The 18,264-nt window shown below is 40.9% G+C and overlaps 1 protein-coding gene across 2 annotated transcripts in view; it reads left to right on the top strand.

Annotated features, from left to right (window-relative positions):
* Positions 1–152: 152 nt before the first annotated feature.
* The window catches only part of UCHL5 (ubiquitin C-terminal hydrolase L5), a 43,801-nt gene continuing 25,689 nt past the window's right edge, over positions 153–18,264 (top strand). For both annotated transcript variants that reach the window (XM_043486324.1, XM_043486323.1), the window contains exons 1-3: positions 153–459; positions 9,055–9,118; positions 11,049–11,154. In XM_043486324.1, coding sequence (XP_043342259.1) covers positions 384–459; positions 9,055–9,118; positions 11,049–11,154 — 246 coding nt within the window. In that variant the 5' untranslated portion in view covers positions 153–383. The remainder of the gene's footprint in view (positions 460–9,054; positions 9,119–11,048; positions 11,155–18,264) is intronic.

Here is an 18,264-nt window from a genome sequence, read left to right as displayed (position 1 = left end):
GGGCGCGAACCCCGCCCCCCGGCCGCGCCCCGCCCCTGCCCCAGACTGGCTAGGGGCCCGGATGTTCCCTCCTCAGGGGCCCCCAGGCCCCGCCCTTTCTCGGCTTTTGCCCAGTTCGCCCGCCCCCCACCCCTTCCGAATCGGCTCCTGGTCCTGAGCGGCCCAGGGAGAGTCTCGCCGGCTCCCGGGTGGCTAGAGCGTCCGCCCGCGCTCTGTCGCGCTCCAGGTGACGGCGCCGCGAAGGCTGTCGGGAAGTAGGCGGGGTGACGTGAGGTGGACGAGCCCGCGGCGGGTTTGCCGAGCTCAGTGGCCGGCGGTGGCAGGAGCGAGGGCCGGGGGCTCCCGGAGCCGGCGGTGGAGCAGGGCGGCGCGCGGCCGGGGCCATGACGGGCAATGCCGGGGAGTGGTGCCTCATGGAGAGCGACCCCGGGGTCTTCACCGAGCTCATTAAAGGATTTGGTGAGAGCCCAAGGGGGCCGTCCTGGGCCGGTGGGGGGTTACGAGAGGAGGCCGAAGCTGGGCACCAGCGCTTGTCTGCGGCTCCGGCCGCCCGGCGTCTGAAGGGAGGCGACTCCCGAACCCTGGAGTCGGGGACAGGCGGGGGAAAGGTAGGGCTTCAGCCCCGGCAAGTCGCGTTTCCGTGGCGATCTGAGAGCCACACCTCGGGGACAGGAAGGTGTCCCCGGGATTCGACGCTCCAGGACTAGGTTCGCTGGCCCGAGCCCTGCGCCCCGGCCGCCACTTTACGCCTTGGAAGCCTCTTCTTTCCACCTCGGGGCGCCCCCATCCCGGGCAGGTGTGTCCAGGTGCGTGTCTCAGGTCATCGGTCCTGCAGAAAAAGTCAGGTGTGCCTTGTCGAGGGTGGGGTGTCCAGGGCCCCAAGCTGCGCGGGAACCTGACATCCGAGTCATTCGAAGCAGAACCTGTCGAGTGTGTGTGATCGGCCCTGCAGCCGTCCGCGCGGGCTGGCTACACGGGACGCGCGGGCCACCTCGCTCCTTCTGCTCGCTTGTGGCTTCCGGGAAAGTGTGGTTTCTCCAGCGAGTGTTCTAGAGGCCACATGCTTGCCTCTTAATTGCTCTCTGACTCTATTCCGTGTCTCCGGTCCCAAGTAACCATCGTATTCGACTTGGTGGCCTTCTCTGCCCTTCTTGTTCCCTGTTCTCTACTTTGGCAGTAAGTTTATTTTTATCTGTTACATTTTTTCAAGTATTATTCATTTTAGCTACCATGTTATTAAAACTTGTACTGAGGGTAGAAATTCAACATTGTATACTGTTTGTCGTCCGTCCGTGCCCAGCCGATTCGGTTGTGTCTGACTCTCCGGGACCACATGGACTGTAGCCTGCCAGGCTCCTGTCCAAGGGATTCTCCAGGCTGACAAGCAATATATAATGGCGTATTAACTGGTGCCTTAGAGTATTTACACACAAGTCCTGGAAGAACACAGGCAGAAGGAAAGGCATAAACAGTAGTTTATTATATATTAAAGTATATGGCTTAGGGAACAGCTGCTCAATCCTGTCCATTAGCTCAGTTCTTTACCACTAGCGCCACCTGGGAAGCCCAGGGAAGTGGCTGGGGAAGTGACTAAAACAGTGTAACAGATTAGAGGAATATTTGAATCCCAAACTGAAAAGATAAACTGAGGCCCAATTGTGTGCCATGCTGTGTTGTGTGGATTGGCCTGTGATCCCCGGGGACTTAACTGTCAGATATTTCAATGCTGAAATGACATTTTTATAATTGAAAAGCATTTACTACATGTAGTGTGCAGTACACTGGAATGGAATGAAGTGAGAGACTAGAAAACTCTTAAGATGGTCAGAATCTGAGAAGGTTAGCTCAATATGAAGTAGTGATTTGGAGAGGAGGTAGTCAATAATTTTGGCTTTATTTAAGTCCACAGGACAGTTAACTGGTGGGATAAAGGGGGAAAGGTGATAATGACTTTAGTCTCTAGCTTAGGAGACTGGTGAAGTAAAAGAGAAGAGTAGGGTTGATGGACAAGGAAATAGGTTCAACTTTGGACATACACTGAATATGAAATGTGCACGGGTTTAACCATGAACTTTTACCTTCAAAACCTTAACTGTTATGACATATTAAAGTTAACCTTAAAAAATGTTGTACCAGGCAAATTTGCTTATTTTAAAGTTAGTCCATTCTATTAACAGATGTTGCTTCGCTTTCATATGTGCAGAAAACTTGGAATTGAAAGTGGTTTAAGTAAAATCATGTGTAAGAGACTGATATGGAACCACACCTCCTGTACCTGCACTTGTGAAGAGTGAAGTGATAGTTATTAATAGATTGGCTCAATTAGCAGGAGACCTTTGCCAAAAGTTAAATGATGGAAGTTGTACATCATTATCAGCTGCTTCAAAGAGACAAAAGTTTATTTCTGTCTTTTTTTTTTCCCCTCATTCATGTCATGGATTTAAAAAAGCTTTTGGAAGTTTATTCTTTCAAAAGTGAAACATCTTATTATTTTATAGGTGGCACTGTAGTTTTAGGTTTCTTCACTGAAGGGGAAATTATTTGTGAGTTCAGTGATTATATAATTAAAAATTCTGGTGGAATATAACATCAGGGTAAAACAAAGTTCTTGTATTAAGAAACTGATGGAACAGAACTATATTTTTAATTGATACGGTGCATACATGATTAATAAATTGAGTAAAATAAACTATGATAGTCTACCAATTAAAAATAGAAGCTGTAAATTTCTGCTTCTAGCCAGGATAGAGTATCAGGGACTGGATTTAGTACAGCAAATCAATGACCCCAGCTTTCCATTCAATAAACTAGAAAAAGAAGAGCAGTTTAAACCTATAGTAAGCAGATAAAAGGAAATAATAGAGATCAGAGTTGAAGTTAGTATAACAGAAAAGAGAAGAATAGTGGAGAAAGTCAATGACACCAAAAGCCATTGTCTCAAAGATCAGTAAAATGGATAAACCTCTAGTCAGACTGATTGGAAGAAATGAGAGGAGAAAAATGATGAATATCCAGGAATAAGAGAGATGACACCATTACAGATTCTATAGATATTAAAAGGATAAGTGAATAGTCTAATAAATATTTATGCAAGTAAATTTGACAACTTAGCTGATGTGTACACATTTCTTTAGCACAAATTACCAAAGCTCACTCAAGAAGTAATTGATAAACAGTATAGCCTTATGTGTTTTAAAAAAATTGAAATTGTAATTTAAAATTTTCCTACAAGGAAAACTAGCCAAAATGGATGTCACTAGTAAATTCTTGCAAATATTTAAGGAATAAGTAATACCATTTTTACACAGACTTCTCCAAAGATATTGGAGAATAAGTACTCCTCATCTCATTTTATGAGGGTCAGTATTAATTTTAACACCCAAACCAGACAAAGACATTGTAAGAAAAGGAAACCGCAGGCCCATATCTATTGTCAACATAGACAGAAATATTCTAACCAAAATATTAGCAAATCATATCCAATATTAAATAGACAGTATGTCATGAGTGAGAGGGGTTTATCCCAGGAATTCAGGGTTGGTTTAACATTTGAGATTCAATGTAATTCGCCATATTAAATAAGAAAAACCATATGATTCGATTATCTCAATAATTGCAAAAGATGTTGGACAAAAATCCAGCATCTGTTAAGAATTACAAAGTGTTAGGTTTTAGCCTACTTGCCATCCAACAAGTGAGCCTGCCACTATATTATAGATGCTGGCAGACAAGTTCAACTTTAGAGGTAAATAATAGTATTACTCATGGCTCGGTAGTCAGCAGGACATTCGTGTTTGTATTGGTGTCCTTATCCTTCGAGTCCATAGGAGTGGAGGTGGACGCCACAGGCATGAGTTTCTGTCAGAGCTGAGGAACCCCTGACCTTTGGGAGCCTTAGCTTTAGAGTCTGCTTGCACACTTGCTCAACCTTTGACTCTAGGGAGATGATACAGTGGACAGCAGATCAGTCTTCTCTCTGCCCCACAGGGAGATACTATCCCTGACTTTCAAGTCTGTTTACTGTTTTGACATTCTTGAAAAGACAGTTCTGAACACATCTCGTAATTTGTCTCAGAAGTCAAGCAGTAACAGTAGAAACTGATTGAGGATTGTCTCCTCATACAAATCGATCCTTTCTTACTATACCAAACATGCCATTCCGTCAGCTGATTACTCTGACTGGACCTGCAGGACTGGTATCAAACCTGTTTATCCCTTGCGGTGTTTATGTTAGGAAGCCAGGTGACTTTCTCAAGTTTTTGTATTGGCCTTTCCTCTTGGCTTAAGGCATTAAATCAGGCATAACAGTATGTGTTAGTGATCGCACAGACCCTACCTGGGTCTGCAGGGAAGAAGTCTAAAACAATTCCATCATCTACAACTCTGGACCTTGAGTTGAGGAGTGTCTGAGGGATTCAGGGCCAGTGTGGTGTTTCCTTTACATGGAGGTCTATTTCAAACACTCATAAGGTGTATGTCCATTATTGTGGGGAAAGAGGTGAGTTAATGCCTGGTATTTACACAAAAAATAAAAGAACAGTTGAGTGTGCATGTGGTACCCTTGGAAGTGAGTGTTGATTCTAATCTTTGGGACCTCCAAAAAGGCACCTTCTTATGAGTGAAAGTGAAAGTTGCTCAGTTGTGTCCGACTCTTTGCGACCCCATGGACTGTACAGTCAGTGGAATTCCCTAGGCCAGAATACTGGAGTGGGTAGCCTTTCCCTTCTCCAGGGGATCATCCCAACCCAGGGATCGAACCCAGATCTCCTGAATTGCAGGAGGATTCTTTACCAGCTGAGCCACAAGGGAAACCCAAGAATACTGGAGTGAGTAGCCTATCCCTTCTCCAGGGGATCTTCCTGACCCAGGAATTGAACCAGGGTCTCCTGCATTGCAGATGGATTCTTTACCAACTGAACTACCAGAGGGGTATACGTTAATAATGCCTCCAACTTGGGGCTCCTTGTTCATTTTCAATAACTGAGTTTAGTCCTTTTTGGAGAGATTGCCTAAGAGTTGACCATATAGTTTTTCCCATTTCGTCACATCACCAGTTGAATGGCATTTGTCTGTGCCATGTAATAACTGAAAATGGGCTTGGGAAAGATATCTGGGGCTGTTTTTGTGGGAGGTGCAGAAGCTGGCACAATGCCTGCTGCTTCTGGTGGAGCTGTTTATACAGTCATGGGTTTGGCAATCAATGTGTCCAAGCTCTTGGTTGAAAGATACCGTCCCTAGCAGTCAATTAAATTTAAGTCATTGATAGTGGCTTAGTGTTAAAGAATCCACCTGTCAATTCAGGCGACACAGGAGATTCTGGTTCAATCCCTGGATTGGGAAGATGCCTCAAAGTAGGAAATGGCAACCCACTCCAGTATTCTTGCCTGAGAAATCCCATGGACAGAGAAACCTGGCAGGCTACAGTCCATGGGGTCACAGAGACACAACTGAGCACGCACAACAGTTAGGAAGCGCTTACCCAGAGGATTTTTCTTGGGGAGAAAGACTTCAGGTATATTGTTAAGAATATTATTTTTAGAATTAGTTTCTCAATAGAGCTATTTTATGGAACCACCAGCACTATAGTACAAATGTGTTTGTCAATATATAAATATTTTTAAACAGTTTAATGAATTAATTAAAATTTTATTTAATGTTTTATTAAGTAAAATCAATTAGATAAAAGCAGTGTTCTGGTTTGAATGGCGGATTATTTGGTTATCCTATTTAAGGCCCAGGTTAGCTGTTCTTCAAAGTATTTTTCTGACCTGCAGTGATATTCTGCTACCTCTTAACTTGCAGAACGCAGCCCATGTACTTGTCATATGCAAAGTATGCAGACTGCATAGTCTTTGAGTCATATATATTTGTTTCCTACTAGGTTGAAGTTCTTGTATATATCTGTGTGTGCTCATTTGTGTCCTACTCTTTGCCACCCCATGGACTGTAGCCCACCAGGCTTCTCTGTCCGTGGAATGGTTCAGACAAGAATACTGGAGTGGTTTGCCATTTCCTTCTCCAGGGGATCTTCCCAACCCAGGGATCGAACCCGTGTCACTTGCATCTCTTGCACTTGCAGGCGGATTCTTTACTGCTGAGCCATTGGGAGAGCCCCAGGTTGAAGTTTTTAAATATTGTTAAAGTAGTTTATTATTTTTTGTCCTTGTTAGGGCCTAATACCATGCTTGGCATGTGTTTGCAACCTGTGTTTGGTTGACTCATGCATACAGAACCTATGGATACTGAGTGCTGAATGTATTTGTTAAATACCAGCAATTCATTAACTTTTTAAAGCTCAACTCCCACTCAACATTTTACTTAATAAATATTAGAGAAGTCAGCATGGTGATTCTTTGTGCTTGGTATTTGAGAATGTATACCTCACTAGAGAATTTTGAGGATTGGATGAAGCAGGTAGTATTCTCATTTTAAACTTGAGGAAAGTGAGGCTCAAAGACATTTTCATGCTAAAGGCAAAGAACTTAAAGGCATTGCTAGGATTACAACCCAGGCCTCTAGAATAATTGCTTATTTTTATTTCCATTATAACCTGCATTATTTGAAATTGAATGTACATAAAGGGAATATTGGGCTTCCCTGGTGGCTCAGATGGTAAAGAATCTACCTGCAATGCAGGAGACCCGGGTTCGATCTCTGACTTGGGAAGATCCCCTGGAGAAGGGAATGGAAACCCATTGCACTATTCTTGCCAGGAGAATTCAATGGACAGAGGAGGGCCTTTGGGCCACAGTCTGTGGGGATGCAAAGAGCTGGACACGACTGAGTGACTAACACTTTTACATTTTCACAAGGAGACTATTAGATATTATTAGATAGATTAGAAACATCTATCTCCTTATACATCAAATTGGGTACTGTGTTTTCCTTTTACAGAGATGTGCTTGTGTCTAACATAAGGTTATTTAAACATTGCCACCACTTGAAATTATGCCTTTGCAAAAGATTTTGGGACTCTTAGTGACTTTTGTCATCGTGTTTTTGTGTGATATGAGCAATGTTTTAATGTTTGGCCTTTTTACAGTAGATTTCCAGTAGCATAACCAGTGTTAGCAGTTGCATCACTGCCCTTTTGTGCCCTTTTCTGACACTGGTATAATTATAGGTTCAGTTTCATAAGGTTTTTTTCCCCAGCTTAATTATGTGGACATCTAGCAACATGTTGTACACGTGTGGGTTGTTTCTAGTTCTTCTCTGCTACAAATAACAGAGGGCCTCCCTCGTAGCTCAGCTGGTAAAGAATCCACCTGCAATGCAGGAGACCCCGGTTTGATTCCGGGGTCAGGAAGGTCCCCTGGAGAAGGGATAGGCTACCCACTCCAATAATCTTGCCTGGAGAATCCCTGTGGACAGAGGAGCCTAGTGGGCTACAGTCCATGGGGTCACAAAGAGTCGGACACAATAGAGTGACTAAGCACACACACAAAAAACATAGTAACTCTCCTCGTACCTGTAACTTTAATGCCTGAGTGGGTGCTAGTAGATATTCGCTGAACAGAGCAAATTGTGGTAGTAAATGGTATAAATTTACTGCCCAAAGTCACAGAGTTGGTTGGTCCAATTTTTTTTTTTAAACCAACTCAGTTTTGCAGTTGGTCTAAAAGCTTCTCCAGCTCTGACTGGAAAATAATCTGGAGTATTAGAAAAATGCCCAGACTTTGGAACCAGACATGTTTTAATTAATTTTTTGGCATATGTTAGTGTAGTGAATTTAGGCAAGACACCTACTATCCCTAAGCCTCTTTCACATAATACTTGCTTTGTAGGAGTTAGAGAAAATCCATTTAAAGCACTTTACCCATTGAAGTTACTGGTAAATATGACTGTTTTTTTTGTTTTTGTTTTTTTCTCTTGTGATAATACTACTACCTGACATTTAGTGAACCCTTAAAGTGTGTGAAAGTGTTAGTCACTCAGTTGTGTCTGGCTATGACCGCATGGACTGTAAGCCCACCATGCTCCTCTGTCTGTGGAATTCTCCAGGCAAGAATACTGAAGTGGGTTGCCATGCCCTTCTCCATAAAGTGTGTGGAGGCACTGTATTGAATGTATGTCATGCATAATAAATTATCTTATGAGATAATAAGTAATCTTTATTCCTAACAACAGCTCTATGAGTATGGGGGCAAGAAGTTCAATGGTAATGGAGGCAGGGTTCAGACCCTGGCAATTTGGAGGCCACGTTTTAACCAGAATACAGTTACCACCATATGAACTACTAGAGCTGGATTCTCCACCTTGGTCCTCTTGCCTTTTTGGGATTAGACACTTTGGGTTTGATAATTCATTTTGTTTTGACACTTTGGGCCAAGTAATTATTTGTTTTTGGGTGCTGTCCTGTGCAGGTAGGATATTCAGTATCTCTGGCTTCTATGTACTAGATGCTACCTGCCCCCCCAAGTGACAATAGTGGCAGTAAAAATGTCTTCAGACATTTTGAAATGTTCTGCGAGGGAGAGGGGGATTATCTTGGTTGAGAACCATTGGGGGACTCTGATGTAGTTGACATTAAATTAAAATTTTAATTTGTATAGTATAAAATTTTAATTTGTATAATAATTTGTATTTTAAAATATATAGTATTGGAATTTTGGAAAGGGATCAGATCTGAATATGTGATCTGAAAGTCACTGTTAAGTGGTAGTTATGTATTCCCACCTTATGGATCAAGTGGACAGTAAGGAAGAAAGAGGGCCACGGGCAGAATTGTGGAAACTTAGCAGCTGAGTGAAGAGGGTGGATGAAGAGGAGCCAGAGATAGAGAGAGACTGAGAAGGGACAGTCATGGGTGGTGCTTCAGTGAAAATAAATGGGGAAAGTTTTTAAAGTTGTCAAAGTAATATACTCCCTTTGTAAATAATTAGAAAATAGTAAAGAAAGGGCTAGGATTTGACTGTGAACTTGATCAGTTTTACCATTTTAATTTGTCATGTTGTATTGCCCCTAAATGTGCATTTCTTTCCATTGGTATTTTATTTAACGGTGAAGGGGAAAATGCGTAGTTCTGTCTCCTGAAGAAATAATTTCTCATTTCAGGTTGCCGAGGCGCCCAAGTAGAAGAAATATGGAGTTTAGAGCCTGAGAATTTTGAAAAATTAAAGTAAGTGTATTTTAAATTATGTTAAAAATATGTCTATACTTAAGCAAACTTAAGCACATTATCTCCTTTATTTTTTTCAACTGTGTAAGGGGCTTCCCTCATAGCTCAGTTGGTAAAGAATCCTCCTGCAATACAGGAGACCCCGGTTCAATTCCTGAGTCAGGAAGATCCCCTGGAGAAGGGATAGGCTACCCACTCCAGTATTCTTGGGCTTCCCTTGTGACTCAACTGGTAAAGAATCCTCCTGCAATGCAGGAGACCTGGGTTCGATCCCTGGGTTGGGAAGATCCCCTGGAGAAGGGAAAGGCTACCCAGTCCAGTATTCTGGCCTAGAGAATTCCATGGACTGTAGAGTCCATGGGGTCGCAAAGACTGGGTGACTTTCAAAAACAGAAAAAAGTCGATATTATTCCTATTTTATAACCAAGAACCTGATGATCATAGATAAGTAATTCACAAGGGATTCAAAACTAGGTCTGTATAATTTCATATCAACAAAGTACTGATTGGTCAACTTTTTTTTAACAACATTCACTTTATAGATCAATAGTGTTAGAATGTGGAACACATTTTAACACAAACACATGAATAATAGGTCAGTCTACAAAACTCTATTTAACAGATAATGTATTTGGCTAACGCAATATATTGATAATAATTCAGAACTTTTTTCCCCTACATTATTACATTGCCTCGTGGGGAGGTGTCAGTTCAGATTCCAAATGTTGATGCCTGGAAGTACCTTCCTCTTACCCCGTCCTTCTGACTGGAGTCACTTGTCTGAGTCTCTCCCTAGCCCTGAAACCTCTGTGTCCACAAGCACCAACCCTGTATTACAGATGGAAGGCTAGAAGAGTTTTCAATGTGGGGAGCATTCTTAGAGTCCTGGAATGGGGACTCTAGGGATATGCTTTTAATATCTTTAGTAAGGAAATAGTTTACCACCCCCCCCCATTTTTTCCTTCCCCACAAAAGGAACAGTCATTTTAGATGAAGTAAGAGGATGATCAGGGAAGGTTAATTAAAGGTGTATCATTTAAGCTGTCTTTGCGGAATAGGAAAGAATTTGTTGTGTGGAAGGTAGTGGTGAAAAACTGGAGAGACTCCTCACGTGGTGATTTAATTGTTCAGTGGTAACAACCATTGTAGGGAAGTGGGTAACTTTATTATGTGTGAGATGCAGCATCCATCCAATAATTACATAGTTTGCAGTATATATGCCATCAGCTGATTTATCTGTAAGCATCCTACGTGAATTTTGTTCCTGTATATTGGAATTCACTCTAGGGCTAACAACTTCTAGTTTTGCAGCGTTCATTCTGTTTTTAAGTGAGGGTGATAAGAGGTAGAACTGAATAATTCACAAGACCCAGAGGAATCGGGTGGAGAGGGAGGTGGGAGGGGGGATCGGGATTGGGAATACATGTAAATCCATGGCTGATTCATATCAATGTATGACAAAACCCACTGGAAAAAAAAATAATAATAAAAAAAAAAAAAAAGAATATACCTTTCATTATAATTCCATTTTAATTGATGTAATTTTAAGTTTTGTTAGCCTTATCTTGGGCAACATTCTAGTAACTATGAGTAGCAATAGAAATTGTAAAAAATTTTCCCACATTTACTTCATTTTCACTGTATTTCTTAAGTAAATGACTAAAACTTAATATATTGACAATGTTTTATAGGAAGTAAAGAATCTTCCCACAATGCGGGAGACCTGGGTTTGATCCCTGGGTTGGGAAGATCCCCTGGAGAAGGGCATGGCAACCCACTCCAGTATTCTTGCCTGGAGAATCCCATGGACAGAGGAGCCTGGCAAGCTACAGTCCATGGGCTCACAAAGAGTTGGACATGACTGAGTGACTAAGCATAGCACATATAGGAAGCAGGGTTTGGTGTCACTAATTTATATTTTATTTTGTAGGCCAGTTCATGGGTTGATTTTTCTTTTCAAGTGGCAGCCAGGAGAAGAACCAGCAGGCTCTGTGGTTCAGGACTCCAGACTGGACACAATCTTTTTTGCCAAGCAGGTATGTTCCTTGGACACTTTGAAGTCTCAAGAGCAACGCTTTTTATAAACAAGATTCTTTTCCACCTGTGTGTCTCTAGTGTAGCAGCTCTCAAGTTTCTTGGTCTTAGGATTCCTTTACATTCTTAAAATTATTGAGATCCCAAAAGATCTTCTTTATTTGAATTTTATTTATTAATATTTATCATTTAGATATTAAACTGAGACATTTAAAATATTAATTGATTTAAAAGAGTAAATTCTGTAAATGATAACATTTTTAAAATAAAACATATGTATATTTACCAAAGCAAAAAAGACTGCATTGCTTTACATTTCTGTAAACCTCTTTAATGTCTGGGTTAATAGCACACAGCTGGCTTCTCCTATCAGCTTTATTCAGTCTGTTGCAATATTTTTGTTTTGTCTTGTTTTCAGTTGAAATATATGAAGAAAATTTAGTCTCACACATGTACATAGTTGAGGCGGGAGGAGTATGTTCATTTCTTTTCCAGGAAATTATGGATATTCTTTGATATTATATCAAAACTCCAAAAATGTCCCTCTTCTAAAGATTGGTTGCAATGTGAAATCTGAACTCATATTAGTAACCTTTGTACTTCGTTTTATTAAAATCCTTACTCCTGTAGCATGTGATAACATTGTGCGTTGGTCATTTTGAAAATTTACCGACTGATTTTGATTTTGTAAATGTTAGTATATATGAGTATACACATTATAACAAGTCACATTTATTAATATTATCATCTGTATCATCAGAAAAATTGTTAAGTATCATGAAACTTTTAAACTCACAGTGGTGGATCTAAGTCTTAGAAAATTCTAGTTTTCACTTGAAAGCTCAAATTTTATCAAGAATACCAAATATTATCAGGTGTTTTCCTTAAAGTGACAGACTCAATTCACACATTTCAAGAGAATATCTGCCAGATATAGCTTGAACAACTATTTATCTGCCATATGTCCTTTCAAGTAAAAATGATGTTCCTGGAGAAAACTTAGCTGACAGTTCAAACAGTAACAAGAGTGCCTTTCCTGGAATTGGCTGGCATATTTTGGTTTACAGTAGAAGTGCTTTATTTGTACTTCCTGTTTCACTCAGCAAATATTAAAGAATTGTACTCTGAGGTCAAAATGCAATAAAAATAATTTTTACTGCTTTATCAAAGACGTTCTTCAGTAAAAACTGGTTTTTGTTTTGTTAGTTTTTAGAATTATGCCTATGTGTCAGTGAAAGAATTCAGTGCCACTGCCTAGGTATCTTAATAAAATACCAGCAGTGTTACCCACGGTTGCGATTATGCTGCAGTGGCAATATGAAAGCAGGGGAAAACCAGCGGTCCATGTATCCCATTTTGAGAACTGCTGTTGTAATGTATACAATAAACATTTAAGCAACATTATTAGATGCCTACATATTTTAGAGTCCATTGTTTGGAACAGCTGGAAAAGAGAATGCTGAGAAAAAAGAGAAAGAAGCTTGATTAATATATAAAATCTGAGCTAAAGATGATTGCATTTGTTTGAAAATAGCATTTCTTTCTAAGACTCAAAAGATTAAACTGTTAAACCTTTAGAAAGGTGGAAACAATAAAACTGCTAATTCTCATTACTGCCCTTTTAACCAAACGTTTCCTGTTCCAGTTAGTAGCTTGTTTTTCTTTTTGCTCTTCTTTTATTACTTCTTGTTTTCCTCCCAGCTTTTAAGAACTGAGTGTTTTTAGAGAAATTAGAATTTTCTTGCTTTACTTCAAGGATTAGAAAAACATTATTTTATCATTGTGTAGTTAAAGTACTTAAGTTACAGAAATGTCATGATGAATATACACCTGTGTCTACTAACCCCACCCAACAGTTTGACTCATTCATTTAATCATCAAATAGCTGTTGAGCACTTCCTTTGTGCCGGACTTTACTTTAGATACTAGGGGTATAATGGTGGGTCAGACGGGCATGTCTCTTTGATGTGTTATTACTGCCATGGTAACGGTACCAATGGAAGCCAATGTTTACCATTCCTGTTGTGTGCCAGATGTTGTGCTTTAGACTATATTATTTATTTAATCCTTGCAGCAGCCCTGTGAGGTTGTTATCCTCATTTCACAGATGAAGAAATTGAGGCCTAGAAAAACTTACTTGGCTGAGGTCCCACAGCTAGTACATGGTGGATCCAGAATTTAAACCCAGGTCTAAAGCCCAGGTTTGTGGTTTCACATTCTGTACTACCTCCCACATTCTCTATGCATCTGTTGACACATTCTTATTATCAGTTTTTTAACTGAAGTTGGACTGTTGTGCAGAATATTTTGCTTCTTTTTTCACTTAAAATTTGATTTTGTTCCCTTTCAGTGCACATAACAATATTAGATAACATATTGAAGGTTTATTAGGTACTTATATATATCTTATTTTTTATTAATTTACTTGTAGTAACTGATCCTCACAACCCTATGTGGTTTTACAGCTTCCTCGTTATTTCACAGATGTGGAAACTGAGTCCCAGAGAGATTAAGGAACTTGCCCAAGTCAGTGGCAGAGCTGGGTGCAAACCCAGGCACTGCTACCTTGAAGTCCATCCCATGTCACACCACCACTTCTTTTAAAAGCATTATTAGTATAGTCAGTTCGGTCAGTTCATTCGCTCAGTGGTGTCTGACTCTGTGATCCCGTGAACTGCAGCACGCTAGGCCTCCCTGTCCATCACCAACTCCCGGAGTTTACCCAAACTCATGTCCTTCGAGTTGGTGATGCCATCCAACCATCTCATCATCTGTCGTCCTTCTTAATATAAGTGTCCTGTAATTTTTTAACTCACTTCTTAAGGATAAACATTTTGAGATTCTTCTAATGTGATGCAGATAGTCCATTTATGAGTTGTAATATTTTGTATTTGTGTAAGTACCATTGTACTACAATAATTATAATAATATAATTATAATCATAGTGTGTGATATTCTAGATAGTTCAGAAGACATAAGGGACAGATAATTTCATCCTTCAAGTGATTTTTCTAATTTTTAAGAACATTTTTGTTATTTTTTAAAGGTATATAAGACTGTATACCCATTATACAAAAATGTAAGCATAATGATTGTATGATGTAGAAAATAAAGACCCTTATAATCCCTACTGCAGAGATAACCACTTAAAACAATTTATATTTTTCAAGATGTTTTTCTTTGTGTATGTCTATTATTTAATTATATTTCTTCCATACTAAATTGTAAACCCAGGAGTCAGGTGTTTTGTTTTCATGTATAGTTCCTAGCACATGGTCAGTATCCAATAAATGTAGAAAGAATATTGTAACTAAAGAGCACTGGAATTCACTAACACTAAAACACTAATGATGTCTGACTTATAGAGGCCTGGGTGTTTTTTTTAAGGTATAAGAAAATCCTCTATAAAGAAAAAAAATGTTACTAAAGTATGAATTTATACTTTTTGGAGTCCTGTGATATTTTTCTAGTTCTGTATTGCATTTCTACCTTACTATAATTTAATGTTTTATTTATATTACACTATTACTGCCATGTTTACTAATATTCCAGATTAGTGATTTCCTAGTTATGTCATATTTTTTATTCTGTACTGTGCCAGCAGTTCCTGGTCAGTAATTCAACATTAATATCAGTTCCTTTGATATATGTATCCTATGAGCCTGTGTGGGAACTTTAATAGTATATATTACCTAACATATAATCCTATGGTTCTAGGCTTTACGAGCTTATAGTAATGATTTCTAATCTGGACTCTGAGGAATATTTTCAGACATTAAAAAAATTAAAATTGTATCTATTTGTGATAAGGTCACATAGATTAACTAAATATATAGTTTTGTTATTTCTGTATGGAATCGCATCAATTTAGAGACTGTTACTGCCTGTCTTAGGCTAATCATATGCTGTAATTGAAAGTATGCAAGTGTGTGGGTCATTGATTAACAAAATATTGAGAAAAGAAATTGTCTTCTGGTAATTATAATTTGTGTTTAAGGATCCAGGAATGACCTTTTTGATAATGCTTCTCTGCAAAACATTGTTGTCGTGTTACTGTTTCGCTGATGAGAAGCTGAGTTCTGTCTGATGTACTGTTGAGGTCATGCTGTGGTGGTGTTGGGTGTGTGTGTGTCTCTGCCTGTTCAGTCTTTCAGGGAAGATCGGTTGCATGTCTGCAATGTGCCAGATACTGTGACAGGTGCTTGGGAGGCAAGCTGCAGTCAGCATCCCTGCCCTCGAAGGTGTTCAGAGTTTAGTGGAGGAGATAGGTTAGGCAGTGAAATGAAAAACTATAGTGGAAATAAATGCTACATGGAGTGAACCATCTTGTGAAGTTTGAAAATAATCTATTAAGACTACGCTCACTTTGGACACTGACTGCAGAGTTTTGGGTCTTCAGTCCACCTTCCCTTCTGACGCTTGCCAGTTTGGGGAGTCCCCAAGACCATCCTCAGGTTCTGTAATTTGTTAGAAAGAGACACAGACCTCACCGTAAGCTATGTAATAAACTGTTATAGTCACACGATGGCTTTATTACAGTGAAAGGACACATTAAACTCAGCCATGTGAAGAGACACATGGGTCAGAGTCCAGGAGCGTTCTCTGCACACTGCTTCCGGCTGTCTTCTCCCAGGGGAGTCACAGACAGCGCCAACTTCACCGGCAGTGATTGTGACAAAGTGCACAGCATTCAGGCCGTCTCAACTGATGCCTGGTATTCAGTTTTTATTGGTCCTCGGTCTCCAGCCCCACGAAGCCTGAGCTGTGGATCCAGAACCCACCCCAGTCACGTTGTGAGACTGTCTGCGTGGTTCCCAACCCCCAGGTGAACACGGACACTTTACCAGGCATGCTCTTCAGGAGCTTAGAGGTCACCGCCCGGGGGCCAACGGCCAGGGCCAGGCCTCTCTTAGGCGAGTCTAAATTCTTCACTACACATGTGAAAATGGGACTGACCTTTCAGGGAGATCTGAGGAAGCTTCTCTGAGTGAGTGACAATTCAGCTGAAATCTAAAGGTTAAGTAGGTATTAAGTGGGGGAAGGAAGCTGAGGATCATCCCCGATTACTACAGCTGTGTGGTAGAAGGGAGCAGGGCTGGGAGCGTGCACTGGAAGAAGGCCAGCGCAGCTGGACTGGCGAGAACACGGCAGGGTGGCGAGAGATACACGCAGCGCGTGAGTCGGTTTAGTGTGATCAACTGTAGAGAAACAGCGGTTTATGAGAAAGACAGGTTTTCCCATCCACTGTCAAAGCCAGCAGGGTGGCAGGCTTTTTTGCTTTGTTCCTGTGCTTTCTATTCCAGAGTCACTTCTTGGTCTGAGATGATAGTTGGAGCCTCAGCTGTTTCGTCTCAACTCCACATTCTCGACAGTAGGAGAGGACAGCACACTCCTTTTTGACAGACGTTTTCTAGAATTTTCCTGTGTCGCCTGCTTTCTTCTCTTTGGCTAGAACTAAGTCACAGGACTGTACTTAGTGGCAGAGGAGAGTGGGGAGCTGTCTTCATTCCAGGTGAATGTGGACCCAGATATATGTGAGTCCTTGGTTCTGGAAGAGCGAGAAGGTGGATATTAGAGACTGACTCTCCGCTTCCTGCCAAGGTGCCGACAGAGGCGGATCATGCTTGAGCCCTTTGTCTGTATCCTAAGAGCAGTAGAAGGTTACTGAGGTGTTTTAAGAAGGGTGGTGTGATTAGATTTTCATTTAGAAGAGATCACTTTGGCTCCAGTGTGGGGAATGTGTTTGAGGAAGAAGGAGTGGTATAGGGTATGAGATGACATAGCAGTTAATAGACTTCTGTAGAAGTCCATGCCAGAGTGGGTAACACTCCTAGTAGGGATAGATGTGAACAGATTTGAGTAACACTCGAGATAAAGCAACTAGCACCTTTAATGTGTAACGATTGGGAATGACTAAGGAAGAGAGCTTATCAGTTAATGATGATGCTTGTGCTTTTCTTTTTTCCTTTTTAAAAAATTGACCTTCCAGTACACAAAATGAACGTATTGATTATCCCTGATGGATGACATACATTCCTGCCCTCCTTTACTTTAGTTATTCATTTGATTGGCTTTCCTGGTGGCTCAGAGGTTAAAGCATCTGCCTGCAATGTGGGAGACCCAGGATCCCTGGGTTGGGAAGATCCCTGGAGAAGAAAATGGCAACCCACTCCAGTATTCTTGCCTGGAGAATCCCATGGATGGAAGAGCCTGGTGGGCTACAGTCCACGGGATCGCAAAGAGTCGGACACGACTGAGCGACTTCACTTACTCACTCAGTAAGCACCTTAGAACTCACCCTAGTAAACCTACCCAAGTAAACCTGTCATCTGTCATTCCCTGTGTCCCCCCACATAGCTTTCATCCTCCCTCCCTCATCTGAGTAACCTGCATGCTGAATTCTGTATCTCATTTCCTTGCTTTCTACTTTCTGTATTTTTTCTAATCCTGAAACGGCTGTGTATGTATAAAATTTTAACTTTATAAAAAGTATCATGTTCTGTGTATTTATTAAGATTTATCCAGCTTATTTTGCATGGTGTACAATAGTGATTGCATAAACATGCATGCAGAGTAAGCAATTGTTTGCTGTTGTTTAGTCACTGAGTGCTGTCCGACTCTTGTGACCCCGTGGACTGTAGCCCACCAGGCTCCTCTGTCCATGGGATTTCCCAGGGAAGAATACTGGAGTGGGTTTCCATTTCCTCCTCCAGGGGATCTTCCTGATCCAGGGATGGAACCCATGGCTCCTGCATTGGCAGGGAGACTCTACCAATGAGCCACCTGGGGAGCTTAAATAATTGTTTCCTCTTCATAAGTTAGTGTTTTAGTTTTCATTTGCATCACTCTGAACTGTGCAGCTCTACTTATTTTTGTACATCTATTGTATATGTGTGAATTTCTCCTGGTGTGTAACCAGAAGTACCATACTACATCTGATAGGTAAATGTAAAATTTTAGGAGGAAATACCAAAGTGCTTTCTGAAGTAGAGGCTCGAGTTTATACCTGTACTAGCAATATCTAGGTTACTGTGTAGCCATGTACTCCAATATGTGGTATTGTTAGGCCTCTTTGATTTTTGCCAGCCAGCTCATTCTAAAATGGTACTTCT

Source organism: Cervus canadensis, chromosome 13 (genome assembly GCF_019320065.1).
Source record: "Cervus canadensis isolate Bull #8, Minnesota chromosome 13, ASM1932006v1, whole genome shotgun sequence".
NCBI lineage: Eukaryota > Metazoa > Chordata > Mammalia > Artiodactyla > Cervidae > Cervus > Cervus canadensis.
This window is presented reverse-complemented; position numbering and strand designations above follow the sequence as displayed.